The following is a 21,883-nucleotide window of genomic DNA, read 5'->3' as shown; positions in this document are numbered from 1 at the left end:
ATTCCTAACTTTTAAAAAAAGCCTTTTAAAATAGATAATCAGCAGCTAGTTGTATAAGGAATGTGAAGGTTATGTGAATAATTAAACATATACAAGTATATAAAGTAGTTTTCAGATTGAGAGTGCAATCTCTGGAATCACACAGACCACAGCTAATTCCTGGCTCACCATTCTCTTGCTAGCTGTATGACAATGGGCAAGTTGCCTCACCTCTCAAAATATCAGCTCCCACATTTGTAAAATCAGGATAAAAATCAGAATAAAATTGTTGGGAGGAGTAGAAGATAATGCATGTACCTAGAAATGCCTAGTATGTTCTAAGTAATCAGTAAATATTAATCTTTATTATATGTATTACCATCTTCATGAAGAGCATCTCCCTTTCAAAATATTTTAAGTAAACCAACTTTAACAAAATCAATTATATTATTATGTAACTACTTGATCATTATCATGTGTTAGCATGATAGATAGCAGATAGTTTATGTACTTGACTAATCAGAAGGACCCCAGCAGACTTTTCCAACCAAGGTTTCTCATTTGAACCACAAAACAAAAAAACTGGAGAACAACTATTTTCTCAGTTTTCCCAATGAAGAACTGGTATCCTTCCAGATGCACTGGAGAGTTAATTCATTACATATAATGGGTGCCCCAAGGCATGAGGGCTGAATTCTTTTACAGAATTCCAGTTGTTGAAAGCTGCTAGAACCTCCATTCAGAACCATCTTGCTGTTAGTTTACCCACAATTCTGGTAACCTAGATTCTCTTGTTTCTTGCCTACTGCACATTCGAAATAGCATATCTGAAGTGGGAATTGCTATGATAGAGGAATGAGAGTCTGATCACAGGGGAGGAATCAAAAAATGTATTTCAAAATACAGTCAGTGAGCCAAGAGCAGTGGCACACAACTGTTGTCCCAGCTACTGAGGAGGCTGAACCTGAAGGATTCCTTGAAGCCAGGAGTTTGACACCAGCCTTGGCAACATAGCAACACTTCATCTTGAAAAGAAAAAAAAAAAACAGTGCATCAAAAAAGAAGAGCAGCACTGGCCACTTGATTAGCGGAAAGTGGCTCTAAAAGCCTCAGGAGTTGGCCAGGAACAGTGGCTCACGCCTGTAATCCCAGCACTTTAGGAGGCCGAGGAGGGCAGATCACCTGAGGTCAGGAGTTCGAGACCAGCCCGGCCAACACAGTGAAACCCCGACTCTACTAAGTAAAGTACAAAAATTAGCCGGGCCTGTGATGGCGGGCGCCTGTAACCCCAGCTACTTGGGAGGCTGAGGCAGGAGAATCGCTTGAACCTGGGAGGCAGAGGTTGCAGTGAGCCAAGATTGTGCCATTGTACTCCAGGCTGGGTGACAGAGTGAGACTCCGTCTCAAAAAAAAAAAAAAAGAAAAAGTCTCAGGAGTCGATGAGGGCCTCACTGCATGAAAACACAGCGGCTTTGATGCTTGTAAGGTCCTCTAAGTCAGCAAAAATGATTAAATTCTCCCCAGTGCACTCCACCTCCCACAGGGACTAAACCTTCAAAGTTCTACTTCTTCAGGAGATGATACTAGGCAATTCTGATTTCCTTGAAAATTTGTGAATTTTAATTTCCTTGATAATGTACAGATAAATTATTAAGGTAATCTATGTATATACCTTTACAATTACGCAAAAACATTTTTTAAAGACACTTAATTTTAGAACAGTTTCACTCCAGATGGTTCAAGTTTTAAACATCTTTTTTTTTCACACTTAAAAGAATAAAGCCTCCACATTTAAAAGAGTGAAGCCTCCACATTGATTCGTTCTCCAAAGTTTACAGATAGGTAGGCCTTTTTTATGTTCTAGTTACTGTCTTTGGTGTTAAGGGGCACGTGTTCAAAATAGAAGAAAATTTACAGAGAAAAAAATCAAAATAATTGAGCGTTAAAACTCAAGAGGAATAAGAGAAGGGTTCATGAAAGTGAAGAAATTTAAGCTTCACCTTCAAGAGTAGGGATAATTTCCAGTAGCAGAGCGGGTAACATGAAGAGCCATTCGAAACAGGACCAACATTCCCAAAGAACAAAGACCAAGTCAGCCTGACAAGAGCAAAGGGGTTAGGGCTGGGGGGTGGGAGGGTAACAGGAATGGGGCCAAATGACCCAGGATCTTCAAAGAGAGAGAGAATGAAGTGTCTGGGCTTGGTACACCAGGCAGTAAAAGGCCATTGTAACTTCCCAGAAAAGGGGAGCAATGCTTCCTTATTCATTCAACAAACACTGATGAAAACAAGTCTTCACATTATGAAAAGTACTGTTCAAGGTGACATGAGGGATACAGAAGCCTGATAAGCACAGATCCTACCATCAAGCAGTCTATTAAGGCAGCATTCGAACATAAAAACACAAGACTGAAATTGGTAGGTACCATAAAAGAAGGCAAAGTATGTTAGGAGATCAGTGTTGAAAGTCTAGCAGAGGAGACCAAGTAAGCCTTCACGGAGGAGGTGAAGTGGTGAAAGCCAAGTATTTTAGGGCGATAATACAGGATCAATTGGAATAACTACAATAGTGGCTACCATTTATTGATCACTCATCAAGTTAAAGGTGATTTAATTCTATATCTCATTTAACAGTCTCACTAACTCTACCAGGGAGCCATTAGGTCCATTTTATAGATAAGGAAACAGTTGAAGCTCAGATATTAAATTATTTGTTCAAGGTCACACCACACTTGTCAGGGCTAAGATAGAAACCCAGATCTCTATAATTCAAAAACCCAAGTTATTTCTAGAATATTGTATTTGTAATCTCTACAGTGAAAAATATATTTACTGAGTTCGATTATTTAACTTTTATATATATACATTTTAATTTTAGAAACAGGGTATTGCTCTGTCACCCAGGCTAGAGTATAGCAGTATGATCATAACTCACTGTAACCTTGTCCCGCCTCAGTGTCCCAGGGAGCTGGGACCATAGCGGCGTAACACCACACCCAGCTAATTTTAAAACTTTTTGTTGGAGTCTGCTATATTGCCCAGGCTAATCTCAAACTCCTGGGCTCAAGCGCTCTTCCCACTGCAGCATCCCAAAGAGTCAGGATGACAGGCATAAGCCACCTCACCCAACCACACATATAATTTTAATAGAATTTTATAGACATCTCTATTTTCAGTCTTTAGAATTCTTACCTGGCTAACATCATTCACATATTTCTGGATAGAATTATTCGGCTGTTACTCACTAACTCAATTATTTTCTTCAACTAAAGACAGAGAATACAGTAATTTGTTTAAGTAAGATGACATACTTTTCATGAAATGAAAGAACATTCTGAAGGAACCAAATAATCAGAAGAGCAAATTGTAGATGAATATAATGTGTTCTATTTGAAAAAACAACAAGAAAAAGTTTAACCAAACATGGATTTTCCAGGGGCAGATGAGAAAGCCCAGAGGTAACGAAACCAGCTATAAAGCCACCATTGTGATTCAGATGTGTGACAGAATGAGCCAAGCCTAGGGAACAGAAGAGAAGAAGAGATTAATTCACAAGATATTTTTATGGGGGAAAAAAAACAGTAAGACTATAACCAATATTCTGCCATGCAGAGGACTGAATACAAAAATAAAAGGCTCTGTTCACATAAAGATTTTTAAGTCAAGGTATACATTCATGAGACATCTAGAGAAAAAGAAAATATAATGTGTCTAATCATCAGAGAAAGGACAGAAAATGTAAACTGATCACTGGAATTCAGAGCCTTGAAAGCCAGAGAAGATTATGCCAGCCAGAGAAGGAAGGAAAAGTCTGAACTCCCAGCACAGGGAACGTTCTAGACCTACAATTCCACCAAATGGTCATTTTAAGGAATGATGAGAAGACTCAAAGAAGTTCAGAACTAGAAGGATTTTCAGAGATCTGTGTCTGTTTAAAAAAAAAAAATACTATTTTTTAGAGCAGTTTCAGATTCACAGTAAAACTGAACAGAAGGTACAGAGATTTCCCACATAGGCTTTGCCCCTACACATGCATAGCCTCCCCCATTATCAACATCCCCCATCAGAGTGGTACAAACCTTACAAATGATGAACCTACATTCTCCTGTGTCTGTTTGACAGACTTGCAAAGTACAAGCCAATGTACTAAAGCCCCTCCCCACCCCGCAAGCTTCCACAGCTAGATGCCATCAGATCTAGAACTATCCTCTATCCTTCCAGATAAACCACAATGCATTCAATGAAGCATAAATGAGCAGGTACACATTCCCTGACATTCATTCCACAGGATACCTAATTTCAACTTGGCCTGTAAAAATAACTACTGTCAAGCACCAAAACAACTGAACTTTCTTTAGGATGCTTTTCTTTGAGACAGTCTTCAGTATTATCAGCACCAATGCCTATTTTCTAGACTCTACATGCTAATCACTGTGTCCCAAAATTTCTCTATATTAATTAGTAGTTTAATGGAACACTCAGTCAAATACAGCATTCATCAGCAGGCTGAAATTATGATTTTTTTCTTGCTGGAGACAGATCTATGGAAATGTTGTCACTAATAAAATTCCATATTAGATCTTTGCCTAGCTCAAGAGATTTCCCACAGCATTTTTAAATGATTATCTAAAGGTTAATAATACAATGTTGACCAGCTAATCATTTCAAACAGGGCAAGTGCATATCCTGATGATGGCCACGGTTTGCTTTCCTTGACAAGAATAAGGCCGTGTACTTCCCCAGGGATGTTTTAAAGTTTGATGAAGGTAAGCTTCTCAAGGGCGGGGCTCCCAAGTTCTATCGCTCTTGTGGATTTCACAAAGACATAGACAGTGATGAGTTCACAGTACTCAACATACACGTGCTGAATGAATGACTTTGAGATTATAATAATGATTGCCTCCTAAGAAGTCAAAAGTTAAAAAAGGAAAACTCTGCTTATAAAGACATAAAACTAAAATACATTTCTTGTTTATTCTTTGGAAAATTATTTATTTATTTATTTTTTATTTTTATTTTTATTTTTTTTGAGATGGAGTTTTGCTCGTCGCCCAGGCTGGAGTGCAATGGCGTGATCTCGGCTCACTGCAACCTCCGCCTCCCGGGTTCAAGCGACTCTCCTGCCTCAGTCTCCCTAGTAGCTAGGATTACAGGGGCTTGCCACCAAGTCTGGCTAAATTTTTCTGTATTTTTAGTAGAAACGAAGTTTCACCATGTTGACCAGGCTGGTCTCGAACACATGAACTCAGGTGATCTGCCCACCTCAGCCTCCCAAAGTTCTGGGATTACAGGCGTGAGCCACCGTGCCCGGCCTCTTTGTAAAATTATTAGAAGCACTTAAGTCTCTTGCTATTTACTGAAGAAAAAATAATCTCCCTCAAAATACCACAATATACAGATCTTGAGCTCCTTCACCAAATACAATAGGAATTGTTACAATCTACTTTCTTCCCTGAGTCCAAAATACAAACTTAATCCATAATCTCAAGGAAGCATGAATATGTTTTTTTCTACCAGAAAATTAACTGAATTACTCTTTCTGGTTAATCTCACATCTTCAGCTAATGGGATTAGGGGTCTATCTCCTGAAGTCTCTGAGACCACAGAGAAGATACCCTTATGTCAATTTCCAAAATCATCAAGAACACTGATTATATCCTTCCACCAGCCACTGGCATCATTTGAATAAAATACGTCCCTTTTCAGACACAGTGCACTTTTCAGATACATGCACTTACTTCACTACGTCACCCCGATGTTTCCAATAGGCCTTCACATTCACTTTAACACGTCTTCACTTACCTCAATCAAAGAAAAAGGCTAATTTCTCTCCATATTTGCTTAAACTTTGCTTATCAATGTAAAATATATGATATATAAAGATAATAAGATAAAGGTAAAAATGACAGAAGATTTATAAAAAAAAAAATTTCATAATTAGAGATTCTCTGAATCTGAACCTGGGTCTACTCCACAGCTTACTGCATGGTTCTGACCCTGCAGTATTCATTCATAAGAGCTATCTGGGAATCCTGTAAAAATGCAGACTCCTGGGCTTTCTCCCCATAATACAAATAATTTGTTATTTTGTTTTTTGGTTTTTTTTTTTTTTTTTTTGAGACGGAGTCTCACTCTGTCGCCAGGCTGGAGTATAGTGGCACGAACTTGGCTCACCACAACCTTGCCTCCTGAGTTCAAGTGATTCTCCTGCCTCAGCCTCGCGAGTAGGTGGGACTACAGGCACGTGCCACTGCATCCAGCTAATTTTTGTACTTTACTTAGTAGAGACGGGGTTTCACCATGTTGGCCAGGATAGTCTCAATCTCTCGACCTCGTGATCCGCCCGCCTCGGCCTCCCAAAGTGCAGGGATTACAGGCATGATCCGCCAAGCCCAGCCCCCATAATACAAATAATTAAAGCTACTGTGGGGCTCAGGAATCTGTATTTTTAAGAAGCATCTTAGGTGATTCTGAGGCAGGGTCAGAGCCCAGCCAAGCTCATGGTAAGCTAGTGGAAAAGAAGGTAACACAACGTACTAGACTAAACCAGCATAGAGAGAGCCTGAATTTCCATTCCAGTCCTGCCTCTAACCAGCCATGTGACCACAGGCTTAACTTCCCTAGATCTCAGTTTTCTTACCCACAACAGAAGGGGGATGGACTGACAGCAAACATGCCTTTCCGTTAGGAAATTCCATGACATGAAAAACAACAACAAAAAGAGGTAGCCTTATAAGTGTGGACACTATTATTTTCCTAGAAAAGAGTATCTGAAATATTCATAAGAGGTAATGTTTATTCAAGGATCTCTACATCAGATAAGGAGTCTCTAATTATACCTTCAGCAGGCTGGATACCTAGTTCAGTGTCAAATTTTAGACATTTGAATGAAATCTCTTTTCTCTCTCTCCCTCCCCCCTCCTTTCTTCTCTCTCTCTCTCTCTCTCTCTCTCACACACACACACACACACACACACACACACACACACACACACACACACACACTTCTTTCTGAGGCTGTGGGGCAGTCCATTAGGTGGACAGTTGAAAACTTTATCTGAATCTGGATTATGAGAGAAGTTAATTTGGATATTTTTCCAGTCTTTAAAGACTTTAGCATCATTAACCACCTTACAAAAGAACAAAGACACCAGTTAAGTGGCACCTTTTTAGGAAATAACTACCAGCAGCTACTCTTATCTTAGACTTTGCTTTGGGGGAGGAAAGCCTGATTATACAAAGAGAGCCAGAAGTTGCAGCCAGAGTGTCTCAACATTTAAAAAATCTGTATAGTTTGCTGGAGCCAAGATTAAACATTTATCCTTCCCGTGCAACCACTTTGGTTTCCAGGGAACTCACTGTTACGGCTGAGGCAGGCTGAGGAGAAGTACATTCGTAGACACACACACAACACACACCAAAGTTAACTGAAAAATTTCAAAGTGTCTTTTTATGCCTTTAACTCAAAAGATGAACACATTTCAAGGTGACCCAATCCTCAAGTGACAGACAGTGTTTTAAAAGGGCCAGAGCTCTCCACTTAAACAATTTCTGGTGACATGTTTAAATCGCATCCTCAAGGGCTCTGTCTGCTGTCTCATTTACTAGTCTTTCTTTCCTGGCTGAGGCATCCCATTTTAAGTAAGTGCTTGAAGTTTTTCTTCCTTCCTAATAATTAAAATCCACCGGGCTTAGATGGTTAAAAAAAAAATGTTTTTTAACTTAGCAGGCACCACAGAGGACTTTTAATTATTTAATTATACAACAAACCCAAATTATTACTTTATAGTTTTTCTATTTATCAAACAGTATCAGAATAAAAAAAGACAGCCTCATCATTTATGCTTACAAGCAAAAAGTAAAAGACTTCTAAGGTAAAATCAAAGTAGTTAGCATTCACAAAAGGATGCCCCACTTAAAATCTAAAATGTACATAATTATTGACTCAGTGTATGTATTTCATACATAGACCATGAAGGATTTTTTTTTTTCTTTCTTCATGAAAACATTACTCTTAGCCATTACAGTGTAATAAGATTACACTAGATACCTGAAAACTGAGTTCCTATAGTTAATGAAACATGCCAGGGCTGCTTTTACTAGTCCCTTTGTAGAAAGTACTCCATCAGAAATATCCTCTCCAAAAAAACCTCCCCAGACCCTCTGTGAATTCGTCTTTATCCTTCCAATCCCACCACGTTCCTGTTGTCAGTTTTAACATACTGTGTGTGGTGATTTACATAAACATCTCCCTTAGTTGACTATGAGCTCTGGGAAAGCAGAGACCAGGTCAGGCTCACCTTGGCATCCCCGCCATGACCACGAGCAGCAAGTAGCAAGTGCCAGGAACAGCAGGCACTCCACATAACGTTTTTAAAATATTCTTAAATATTTACATTTTAAAAAATAAAAAAACAAATTATTCTGGCCCCCTTCCCCTTCCCAAACAATTGTCCTAAACCGCTGGAGTGGGGCACTGAAGAGGTGAACAAGGTAGTCATTTCAGCCAGGTTGAAATGGGGGCACCACTATGGCCCAGAGTGGGCCAAACAGCATAGGGTAGCCCAGAGTCCAATCAGAACAAGAGGGGATCTGCACAAAGGGGGAGCAAGACATGGAGAGTGGAAGTGCAAGCAGGGTAAGGAGGGTATCCACCTGGAGAGGCGGCTGGACACAGAGCTCCACAGCCCCACACTAAGGTAACAGGGAGATTTGTGTAGGCAGCAGCCTGCTGTGGGGGACGAAGTACCAGTGGGATGAGGAAGGCAGCCTCACAGGAGGGAGGCCCAGCTCAGGGATCAGAGCTTGAGAACAGTAAGAAGAACGTCTGCTGGGGCCAGGGGAAGCATGTAGAGTGTTTCAAATATGGAAAGGGAGAAAACTGGAATAAATCCAGTGGTGTTGGACCAGAACTGGAGGTATTCGTGTGAACTCATGGTTTTCACTATGTAGATACAGAGAAATGACAGGTAGATGAATCTAGAAGTGTGTGTGTGTATACAGTACGTACATTTTTCAGCTCTGCCAGCTGAGGGCCTTGAGAACAGTCACCCATCACAATGAGAATACCTAAGGCTCAGATCTTGGCTTCTCAGTATTGTTATCCACTGAAAAAAATGCTCCTTGGAGAGCTGGCTGACTCTGGTGCTGAGAAAGGGAAATTGTAAGATAAGCCAGAAACATCTTGTTGAAACCCTTACCCCCACCCCGGTCTGTGGAGAAACTGTCCTCCACAAAACCAGTTCAGTCCCTGGTGCCAAAAAGGTTCGGGACCGCTGGTGTAAAGCAAAGGGTAAAGAACTTGTAATCAGAAGTTCTGCATTTGAGTCGTGACCTCAATTCTTACTAACTCTTACTAGCAAGTTGCTTGTGCTTTCTGAGCCTTCGTTTTCTCACCATGAAATGAGAATGATAATGCCTAGCACAATGGATTCCTGGGAGAATTCAGAAGAGATTATGTTAGTAAAAGTACTCTGTGAAACCTAAAGTAATATATGTATGCTAAGTATTAAATATTAAAGAGAAAAAAATTAGATTCAGACATAAAACCCACATTAACTTAAAATTATGCAAATCAACTTTATTGTTTAAAGAAACCTCAAGTTAACTCCAGTTGGGAAATTCCCTGCAGAAATCTAAAAATTTTTAAATTCTCTTACCACCTGAGCTAAGAGCTAGAGTCAAATTTTCATATGCCACCTAGTGAAGAATACACTGCCTTATGTTTTAGTTTTGTTGTTGGTTTTTTTTTTATTTTAGTAGGAATTGACTTTTATAACTTACAAGGCAAAATTTAAAGCCCATGGAGACTTTGTAAGGTGTATTAGGTCACTTCTCACTTGTGACCCATAGATTCCTTAAACTGTTTATCTTGTTTATAACTACAGAGATTCCAGTTCTGTTTTTCAGGAAACTACTAAGAGAAACTCCAGATGTAGAAATCCAGGACAAAAAAAGTCACTCCAAATTAATAAAATTATCAAATACTTCACTATTTCTACTTAATTTTTTTTAACCTAAAGAACAAGAGCCTGGCACAGTGACTAGAGCCTATAGGCCCAGCCACTTGGGAGGCAGCGGAGAACTGCTTGAGCCCAGGAGTTCAAGACCAGCCTAGGCAACACAGCGAGATCTCATCTCTTATTTTAAAAATGTTTAAAAAGAATACATCAAGAAACAGGACTGTGCCAGGTGCAATGGCTCACCCCTGTAATCCCACTACTTTGGGAGGCCGAGGCAGGTGGATCACCTGAGCTCAAGAGTTCAAGACCAGCCTGGCCAACGTGGCGAAACCTCGTCTCTAGTGAAAATACAAAACCTAGCTGGGCATAGTGGCAGGCGCCTGTAATCCCAGCTACTCAGGAGGCTGAGACTAGAGAATCGCTTGAACCTGGGAGGCAGAGGTTGTAGTGAGCTGAGATCGCGCCACTGCACTCCAGCCTGGGTGACAGAGTGAGACTCTGTCTCAAAAAAAGAAAAAAAGAAAGAAAGAAACAGGATTGTTTTTTAAACCTAGGAAGCTGAGGCCAGCCCAAAGACTGAAGTATGAAAGGTGACATTTTACAAAACTGCAAGAGACCAAAACAAACACACACACAAAGAAAAGCCCCACTCAGTTCACCCTGAGGTCACTTCCTGGTCACCATCACATGACGTTCTGAGGCTCATCAGCATATCCACATGAAGCAGTTCCAGAGGAAGTCTGGTTTTGACATGCCATCCCTGAAAACTTCACTAACATCTAACCCTACTCTCATCATCTACCAAAGTTTGGACTTTTCCATTCTCCCTCAGGATAAACTGCGTCTTCTCTGAAACAAACTGCAACGGTTAAGATGTGGGTTATGAAAATAAAACAGCAACCTTTTATGTTTTAAACGGACAAATCAAACCTAAAAGAGTATCATTAACATTATTCACCAGTTATCTATTTGACTTTTCTGACATGAGGGTGTAGTGCTCCCAGTTAGCACCAATCGACACAGTGTGGTGGTTTAAGCATGTAGCGTTACTAGCACTAGGTCACCTGGGCTTGAATTCTGGCTCTGCCACATTAGCTATACCTAACTGGTTTTTGGCAAGTTACTTAAAACTCTCTGTACCTCAGTTTGCTCATGTGTAAATGAGGATCATGCTATCTGCCTCACAGGGCCATTGTGAACTAAATGAGAATTTCAAGCATTCAGCATAGTGCCTTATAAGTAGCTAGAGCTCTATGTTAACATTATCATTATATCCAGCACCTAAGCAGTGTCTGCACACAGTAGGTGTTAAATAAGGTGAAGAATTATTGTGCAAACAGATAGCCTTGCCTATTGTTGAGGTTTAAGATTCCATTCTAGGCCATGCACGGTGGCTCATGCCTACAATCCTAGCACTTTGGGAGGTAGAGGCTGGAGTATCACTTGAGGCTAGGAGTTTGAGACCAGTCTGGTCCACATAGTGACACCTGGTCTCTATTAAAACAATAAATAAATAAATAAATATCCATTCCAAAAATTAAACGTTAACTTTGCAGTGGAAAATCATCATCACCCAAATCAGAAACACTCTGTACCCAAGTTATACCTCAGCAGGAATGCCAAAAATGAGCTCCCTAAATCCCTAATTCGTAGGTTCTTTTAAAACGAAATTAAAAATTATAATACAAAAGGACCAGGACATTCTGTTTTCACAACCCATTTAAAGCACAGTCTAGGTACATCTATCTAATTTTTAGACAAAAATAAATGAAAAATAATTGCACATCACACTTGCATTTATTTTAATTGTAGTTCTAGCTTGATGTCCAGCTCCTGAACCAGACCTATTAATAGCTCTGTGAAGGCAGTGACCATCCCTGATTATCTTGTACCACCAGCCTAGGGTAATACTACCCAGTACAGATTGGTACTCAGTAACTACCTAAATAAATGTGCTTCTTAAAATAAAAAATCCCACCAGCCTGGCCAACATGGCAAAACCCCGTCTCTACTAAAAATACAAAAATATTAGCCCGGCGTGGTGGCTAGCACCTGTAATCTCAGCTACTTGGGAGGCTGAGGCAGGGGAATCGCTTGAACCTGGGAGGCAGACGTTGCAGTGAGCCGAGATCGCACCACTGCACTCCAGCCTGGGCGACAGAGTGAGACTCCGTCTCAAAAAAAAAAAAAAAAATCCCATCATGATTATTTTTCAGGTATCTTTGAAATGTTCCTTTTTGTACAGAAGAGTTTTCAGACACACAGACAGAGCAGGCAGATCCTTAGAAGTCATCTAATAACACGCCCATTCTCCAGACGCCTCCAAAGATAACATTCGCAAGGAAGTTACAGTCTACATCCTTTATAGGCTTCTTGAGCGATCTTTGAAGACAGATGTAACAAAACTGAATCTTAATAATACTCACAAAGAGGAAGAAGGTGCCCAGCTTCACAGCACCTGTCCATGCAACCATGTACAGAGACCCATGTACGGGGACCAGGAAGATTCCCCAGTTTCCCCAAGTAAGAAGCAGCTCTCAATTTATTCCTTCATTCAACAGACTTTTTTTTTTTTTTCTTTTTTGAGACACAGTCTGTCTCCAGTCTGTTGCCCAATGGAGTGCAGTGGCACAACCCCGGCTCACTACAACCTCCACTCTCTGGGTTCAAGCGATTCTCGTACCTCAGCTTCCCAAGTAGCTGGGACTACAGGCATGTGCCACCACGCCCAGTTAATTTTTGTATTTTTAGTAGAGACGGGGTTTCACCATGTAGGCCTGGCTGGTCTCCAACATCTGATCTCAAGTGATCCGGCTGCCTTGGCCTCCCAAAGTGCCAGAACTATAGGCATGAGCCACCACACCCAGCCTCAAGACATTTTTGAGGGCCTTCTGTGTACCAAACACTATTCTAGGTACTTGGAACACATCAGTGAACAAAAGAAAGATCACTACCCATGTGACACCTACATTTTAGGCAATAGTTAAGTGGCATCTAATAAAATAGAAGAATATCTGTACATTTTAATAGACTACATAGGGCATAAAAGTCTAGGTACAAAACTTGATAGTACCTTGGAGATCATTAAGCCAATGGTTCTCAAACTTGGGTATGCTTCAGTATTACCCACAGGACTTGTTAAAACTCAGAATGTTGGGCCCCGTCCTCTAATATTAAAGCTACAGGGTACATTCCCTGTTTGGAAAACATCTTTCATACATCCAAATGCCAATGTTTTCCTTAAAGACTTTTTAATCATGAGGGTCAGGTTTAGTCTCAAAGGAACTCTATACTTTTTAAGTCTATGAACTAGAAGTATATACAGCAAAGCATAAATAACAGTGATTGGACTAGTAATAATTCTACAATATTTTTGTGCTAACTGTATTTTCTAGAATTTTTACAATAACCATGAATTCCTTTTGTATTAAGAAAAGGGAACAGAAATGTTAATTTATTTTAGAAATTAGTTACAATGTTTATTAAAAAGACTTTCAATTAGAAAACTATTTTAAAAATCATCAGTTAATATACTGCATAAATTATTACTAAAAGATTTTTTTCCCTAGTACATAATTCAGATAACTTATTTTAGCATTTCAGTTTAAACCTGTTTGGATTAAGGATTAATACCTGTGAAGGAAAAAAAAAACTGATTTTAACAAAGAAGATAATAAAAACAAAGCTATGATCATTTCGATAGCTGCATAAAAATCACATTTACTATTATTCCACCTGGTAATTATTTATGTCTATACTTTTACTTTTCAACAAATGAATGGAAGTGACTGATTCTAATTACTGCAAATAAATAAATTTTAAAATGATTCAATTATGTTTTTTGAAAAATTTAAAACGTCTACGTTTTGGGAAACTTAGGGCACATCCTTGATGTATGCATATCACGCGGTCACATTCCTGGGAATACCAAGGTAAGACAACACCCCAAACCCGTCCCATATCCACCATCTTCAAGGATATTCCAATCTAAGAAATATGCTGTTATTACTAAAGACCACGTTCCAGAGATGGGACTAGAGTTTAAAACATAATCAGCTAGAGGACATTGACTAAAACAAAATCAACTAGGTCAGGAAATCAACTGTCTTTAAAATGACAGATTTACTCTCTTATCATTCGACAAAAATTCCACAACACCTCTTGAAGTGCAGACTGTTTAAGTTCAAGTCACTTTTAAGGAGGGCGGAAAGGAACTACCTGTATGTGTTACATATAATTTATAGCCAATATTCTCAAAATTAGCCCCTAAAACCATAACTCCATATACTAATACTATCTATACTGAAGACTTACTAGGTGCCCACAATATACCAAATATGTATCCTCCTATTTAATCTCCTAACGGCCTTATATGGTAACTACCAGTATAATAACCATTTTACAGATGAAGAAACAAGCGCAAAGTGATTAATTTGTCCGAAGTCACACAGGTAAGAAGTTAAAGATCCTGGATACACAGATATCCAAGCTATAATACTTAAACTGAGACGCTTAAACCTTATCTTGATCATGGTTTTGCTGTTTGAATTATAAATTTTTCACATTTTAAGAAATCTGAACTAAGCTTTCTTGCCAGTAATATTTGAATATAAAAAAAGATGAAAATTGGGAAATAATACAGATATTTTTACGAAACTTTCTAACTCTAAAATCCCACGCAATCTGCAGTGTTACATTTTGAGCACAGAAGGCTGACAACTTTTCCACAAGCACCGCCACTTCAAGGATACGGTTAAAATTATCTACGGAAATACTGCATTAAATTACACCGGTATTCTATTAAAAGGAGGAGAAGGTAGGTTTTTATCTGGTTTTACCTGCTTGGGGGTTGTTTTGGGTTTTGTTTTTTGGGTTGTTGGGTTTTCCAACCAGCGAGCTAGAGTGAACGAAATGATAGGAAGATGATAATCTAATCCTCCCCTACTCCCGCATACAAGAGTAAAGCTTGGGTGCAAAGGCCGGCGGCGCGAACGTGTCCAAGAGTTACGCCTGCCGGGTTGGGCCTTTACTTGGGGTGGGTGCGGACCCGACGCCACAGCTTCCGGCCCCGGCGAAAACTCCTCGGGGACTCACGGCCAGGGCACTGGGCGGCGGCAGGCCCCGCGCTAGTCCCGGCGCCGCGGGACGCCAGGGAGAGGGGATGGGGAGCCCCGCGGGCCCCTTACCGAGTTCGGTGCCCCGATTGTGCGCGGACATGGCGCGGGCCGCTCCGGAGCTGCCGGCTGGTAGACACCAGGCCCTTTCTCCTTCCCGCCCGCTCGAGCGCTCGCCCCGCCCCTGCCCGCTCCCGGGGCGGAGCCGCGGGCCCGGGCCACGAGGTCAGGATCCTAGGCATACAGCTCCGCGAGGAAATCTCGCTGCTCTCCGCCCCCGTCTCCTCCACGAGGTAAGGAACTGGAGCGCTAGCTAGCTCCCGGAAATAATGCTACCAACACCCTTTTAAAAATACCGAAGTTGCCAACTGCACGTAATAAAAATATTCCTAGAAACTTTTAACTGTAAGATTACGTAACAAGAAGGGAGAGGATCCAAGTGCAGAGCTCTGCAATTTCAGATCTGAAATGTCAGCAGAGATCCCATAACCCTGTTAGGGAAACCAAGGAGCAAGGGCCCCAGGGCACACTGACTTTTCTAATCTACACGTCATAAGAAGAACCAGTTATGTGACCTGAAGAAGGCAAGGGCTTAGGAGTCAGAAGACCTGGTTTCTTAGCCTAGCTCTGGCAATAATTAAATGTGTGACCCTGGGCAAATTAACTGCTTTTCTGAGCTTCATTTGTCTGATCTGTAAAAGGAGACCTTAGCAATTTCTTGGTTCTTTAAATTCTATGATTCTATAAAGGTAAAATGCTTCAGCCTGACTTCTCTGTGACCGAGAGGTTAAAATCGTCGAGACACTCCACAACCTCAATATAGTTAACTTACCTGGACTCACATTTAGAGGCACCTCTGCTATGAAAACAGAGTACAGTTAGTTATGACTTGTCTACCATGAGCCACTTATTGTGCTAGGTGCTTTCATACGTCATACATAGATGTATGATAGCATCTGAGTCTCTGAACAATCCTGCCAATAATGTATTTTATCTCCATTGCTATACCTTTAGACATCAAAGTTCTGAATAGAAAGGCATCCTGGTATAGTGGAAAAACAGTGGGCTCAAAATGAGTTGAACCCATTAATATACAAGCTCTTCCACTTAATAAATGTAACTTAGTGGTTCTAGAAATAATAGTCTATCTACTTACCTGGCAAAGTAGACCTGATCAAAATATGTTCACCTTGCAAAGCTGTTGAATGTATGCAAGGCACCTAGTACATAACATGGCATACAGTAGATGCTTAAAAAATGGAAGCTGTTAATGTTATTGTCAAGTTCACACAGTAATTACTGAGCTGTTTTAAATAGGAATGGTAATATTTGTATACTCCTCTACACTGAGCTTTCAGCCTTGTCCACACACAGCTACTGTTGAATGTTTCGGATGAAACATTCATTCATACATATGAATAGATCCTATTCATACATCTATAGCACTTTTCTTTTTTATATTAACCTTGAAAAAGAGAAAAGCAGACCCTGGAGCTGGCCTGAAACTCACAACTGGACATGGTTTTCCCTGGTTAAACATATACAATTTCACAAAACAGCATCAGCCAAGGCCATTGTGACCATAATGAATCAACAAAAACATAATCATAATCATTTCTGATAATAGAAAACCACGAATATTGTTCAAATAGACCCTATCCTAGCTATTATGACTTCTTTACCAATCAGTTCTAGCTTCACTCCATTCCTACATTTTAGGTAAGAATTAAGATGCCCTATTATAGAATTATCACTAGTTCCTACCATCATCCAGTCCAGGTCAATGTGCCACCTTCCTTGAACTTTCCCCAAATCACCTATGACAGGCCCAAATCTTATGTCGTTTCTAACATCCTCTTACTGAGACACCTCACATTAGGTCCCCATGGCAAGCATTCTCCCTTGTTACAGTAAGTCAATAAACCCAACTTTGTCAACTTGTAGGTGTGTTACTGGTGGTCTCTGGCTGGAGATCATTCACATCTCTAGAAGATACAAAGGCAATACGTGAAATTCTACTTTTAGAAGTAGACACAACTCCAAACCAGATTCCATACCATTCATTACATAAATGTTTGTTTGTTTTTAAGTTGTGATATCCTAACTTAGTTGAAAAATCAGAATTAGGGCAGCCTCTTAAAGCAAACGTTTTGGCAATATATCAGTCAAGAATTTCTCAAGGACTTTTTCTAAAATGGACCTGTTGAATGTATTAATCTCAAATTAATCTCTGCAGTTTAAAAGTATGTTAATTTGGCAACATTAGGAGAGACAGCAGGGATAGTATGCAAAAAATGAGTTTCTTTCACGGAGAAATGTTTCTACATTTCACTTTGTGAAGATTCCTTTTAAATTTATTGCCTTATGAAACTTCTAAAGTATCCCTAAGGCAAGTCCCCTCAAAGAAAGAGCTATAGACCACTACATGGGAATCACCCAAGAGCTTTTTCTAAAGCAGTTCTGGGCTTCCTCACAGCCCTACTCAATCAGAATCTGTAGGACCCAGGAATCTGCAATTTTAATGTTTCTTCAAACGATGTTTATGCAAACTAAATGTAAAGAACCACAAACGAGAAGCAGAGGAAAATAAACTATGCATGTCAATCTGGAGCCATAGCCCAAACTGACTGAGTAAAATTGCTTTTAAAGTATTACATGTTGTATTTTTTAAGCCATGTAAATTTTGCATGCTATTCCTATTCATTGATGTTTTTCAACGTAAATTTTAAATTGCCAAATAAATTACCTAATTATCCTCCTACCCTCACTCCTCCTTTAATTAAATTAAAGCTCTAGGAATATGTAATATTTATCTTGAAGCTTCTAAAAACCTACCAGTCCTGGGAGATAGGAGTAAAACAAATTTTAAGTTCCAAAGGGCATAGATCATTTGTGCCTGCTTCATCATATGTAGGATCTAGTACAGTAGTTGGCAAATATTAGACTATAAGTATTTGTTAGATGAATGAGTGTATATTGCTGTCTTTGCTACTTTTCTTATACTGCCTATTATTTTATCAAGTCAAATTCCATTTGATATAGTCTCTACTCCTACGATTTCTAAGAGCAATTATTCACAAGTTCATTAGGTAAATAACCACTTAGACTACAAACTGTCAGCCAGCATTTCTAGGTCAGATGGAGAAAAGTGTAGGAGCAGGGAGGACTATGAAAAAGTGTGAATATTAGAGTCAAAATATTTTAGAACTGGAGGGAGACTAATAGAACATCCAATTCCTAGTTAATAGTAAAATAGAAAAAAAAAGAATTACACTGAGTCGTTTATGAAGCTAAATTTATTCAATTTAAAGAACACTCCTTCATTCTGAGACTACGTTGTTCACTACCAATTTGAATTTTAAAATGTCGTTTTATAAAGATTGTGGTAATAGATAATGATTTTTTCTTTTATAATAGCCTCAATTGGCTAGAAGCTGACCGTTCCATCTCCTCTCCCGTTTTAAAGTCTATTGGCCACAGAATCCTAAAGCTTGGGAATCACTGATAGAATATATAATACTAATATTAAGTGCTTCATATGAATTAAGCCCTTTCCATAAATTTATTTGGTATTTCATATTTATGAGATTTTTCCTGAAAAAAAAATCTGTGTGTGAGAACACTTTTCTCCCTGTACAGATAAACTGAGGCTAAGAGAGATTCACCTGTAAGTGCTACAGGATTGCTTAAAACCTGGCAACAGATAATCATATAACAATATATAACCTTAGACTACACACTACTATTCCCTACTATCTCTTGGAAGCTAAACTGCTTAGGCAAACCATTAAACCTCTCTGAAATTCAGGTTTTCCATATATGCAATGGAGACAATTACTGATCTCACTGGATTACCGGGAGAAATTAGAAAGTGACACATGTTAACATTAAAACCTAACATAAGGCACTTATGTCATTTCCATACTCGTCTTAAACTAAAATCAGTTACCTTCCATTTGACCATGTTCTATTCTCTCATTAAAGTGATTCAATCTATAAAGTATTATTATTGTTCATTAGCTGTCATTTAGATACATACCTTTTTTCGAAAGGTAAATTTGTTAGATGTCTCCAAGAACTCTACTGATCTAGTCACCTCAATCTAAGTAACACTATGGCACACTTGCAATTAAGCATTTCTCTATTAAATAGATAACCAAAGAAAAGCTAAGCCCCCTCTTATCTGAGAATGTTCTTGCTTTAACAATGTTTTTATGGGTAACCCCCCAGTGTAACAGACAGACATGCACAGTAACATATAGTAACCTAATAGGAACCACTTTTTAAGTTGTTAATCCCCTAGGTGTAAAGCATAAGCAAGGTAGCTAGTTGAGAAATATTTTCCATTGGTCTGCTTTTTCAATGCCTCATTTTGTTGTTGCTACCTTCTGAAAAATTGCATCCATTTTTCCCCAACGTTGGTCTCAAAGAAAAGCCAGCTAAATACTTCCATGGAATTTGAGCAACTACTAAAAAATGTAATCTGTAATTTGTTACAAATTATGGTGCATCTTTACTATGCTATTTTGTAGACGTTAAAAAGAATGTGTTGAACTTTACTGACATGAAAAATATTCTGGAGAATTTAATGACCACACTCAATCCTGGTTTCCTAGAAGAAACCTCTGGATGACACTAAAATAGAGAAGTAATTGATTCATAAAAAGGTAAATTACTAATATTAGGAGGGAACTTGGAATAGCATGACCTACTGGAAATTAGGACCTAGAGAGGAGACTCGAGAGGATGAATGGGATGAGAAGACAAGTGAAAGCTGGATTTTTCCTGGGTAACTTGAGTCTCACACTGGCTGAAGCTGTACACGGGTTCACTGGAGAGGCAAGAGCTTTGAATAGGTTCCTGCCATGTCTCACTCTTCAGTGGAGGATGACCTGCTGCATATGAGATAACTGGAAAACAGTCTTCCTGGTCTGACATGGATTACTGGGAGATATTTAAAAGATTTGGTGAGGGACTTGTTTCAACAACTATCGAGCACTCACAACATACCAGTCACCTTTCCAGGGAAAGGGAGACTATCAATGAAGCAGAAAAACATGCAACATAATTTCAAATAGTGTTGACAAGTATGAATAAAACAGGACTAAGAAGTGACAAGAGATGGAATACAGACCGGCCTGAGGACTGAATGCAAAGAAAGGATCAGTCAAGCAAACATTAGGTAAGAGTGAACCAAGTAGCAGAAATATCAAGTGAAAGACACTTGAGACAGAAATGAGGCCACTGTGGCTAGAGCAGGGTAAGCAAGGGAAGTATGAAAAAGTCACAAAAGGTCTCAAGAGCCAACTCATTATAAGAATTGGATATAATGGGAAGCCATTACAGATCTTAACAAGGAAATCACCTAGTCTCTTCAAATCCTAAAGCAATTACCTCTCCTACTGTGTGGAGTATGGATGGGACAAGCCAGACAAATGAGTAGGGGCAAGAGGGAGCAGTTACGAAGGAACTGAGAAAGGTAGCCTGCCTAAGGTGGTTAACAATGGAGAGGAGACAAAGCACAGCTTCAGAAGTGCCCATAGAACTTGCATATAGACATGAGGATGAGAGAGAACAGAGTCAAGGATTTCCATATCTTTTAGTTTGAACAAGTAAGTGTAAGTTAGTACCAGTTAGTGGAATGGGGAAAGGTTGAGGGAGAAACAGGTTTGATTAAAAAAATCAAGACTTACAATAGGTAAGTCTCAGAGTCTTATGAAAGGTGGAGCACTCAACTATGCTGTCAAACTCTGGTGCTCAAAGAGGCAGCCCAGATACACAATTTAGAACGTATCAGAAGATCCTGAATGTCCTAACAGTGGATGATATTTTTCTTTGGAGAACAGAGCTAGAAAGTACAGCCCAGATCTGAAGTCAAGAAAAAAAAAGGAGGAACTGGCAAATACAGGAGTCAGTAAGGTATAAAAAGACCTGGTCAGGCGCGGTGGCTCACACCTGTAATCCCAGCACTTTGGGAGGCTGAGGCGGGTGGATCACGAGGTCAGGAGATCAAGATCATCCTGGCCAACATGGCGAAACCCATCTCTACTAAAAATACAAAAATTAGCTAGGCGTGGTGGCGTTGCCTGTAGTCCCAGCTACAGGAGGCTGAGGTGGGACAATCGCTTGAACCTGGGAGCCAGAGGTTGCAGTAAGCTGAGATTACACCATTGCACTCCAGCCTGGGTGACAGAGCGAGCCTCCATCTCAAAAAAAAAAAAAAAAAAAGACCCAGGAGAGTAGTTTCATAGAAACTAAAATAAATAAATAAATAAAAAACAAGCAAGTGGATGATTATTGAATGCTTCCGAAGGTTTAGAAAGAGAACAGAAAAGTGACCACTGCTCTAGAAACATGTACTTAAGTTTTGTTAAATTCTACTGTAGGATTCTACCATTACAAAGTGTGGTAAGCAGACTAATGACTAATGGCCCCCACAAAGATGTTCACTTCCCAATCCCCAGAACCTGTGAATATGTCATTCTATATGGCAAAAGGGACTTTGCAGACATAATTAAATTGAAGATCTTGAACTGGGAAGATTATCCTGAATTATTCAGGCGGGCCTGATATAATTACAAACCTCCTTCTAAGTAAAAGAGGAAGCAGGAGATGCAGAGTCACATTCAGAGTAAGAGATTAAAAAATAGACACTGCTGGACGTAAAGAGGAAGGAACCATGAGCCAGGGAATGCAGCTGACTTCTAGAAGCTAGAAAAGGCAAGGGAACAGAGTGTCCTGTAGAGCCCCTAGAAGGCTTGCAGCTCTGCTGACACCTTAATTTAAGCCCAGCAAGACCTACTGTGGACTTCTGACCTCCCAAACTGTA

The 21,883-nt window shown here is 39.7% G+C and overlaps 1 protein-coding gene across 2 annotated transcripts in view; it reads right to left on the bottom strand.

Moving 5' to 3' along the window:
* Positions 1-15,354, bottom strand: part of DERA (deoxyribose-phosphate aldolase) — a 145,583-nt gene extending 130,229 nt beyond the window's left edge. For both annotated transcript variants that reach the window (XR_007717835.1, XM_050749484.1), the window contains exon 1: positions 15,127-15,354. Coding sequence is in view for 1 of the 2 variants with exons in the window: in XM_050749484.1 (XP_050605441.1) it covers positions 15,127-15,157 (31 nt within the window). In the remaining variant the exon portion in view is untranslated. The remainder of the gene's footprint in view (positions 1-15,126) is intronic.
* Between the last annotated feature and the right edge of the window lie 6,529 nt (positions 15,355-21,883).

The sequence above is a fragment of the Macaca thibetana genome, chromosome 11 (assembly GCF_024542745.1).
Source record: "Macaca thibetana thibetana isolate TM-01 chromosome 11, ASM2454274v1, whole genome shotgun sequence".
Classification (NCBI taxonomy): Eukaryota; Metazoa; Chordata; class Mammalia; order Primates; family Cercopithecidae; genus Macaca; species Macaca thibetana.
Note: the sequence above shows the minus strand (reverse complement) of the source record. Positions and strands in the feature narration are given on the sequence as shown.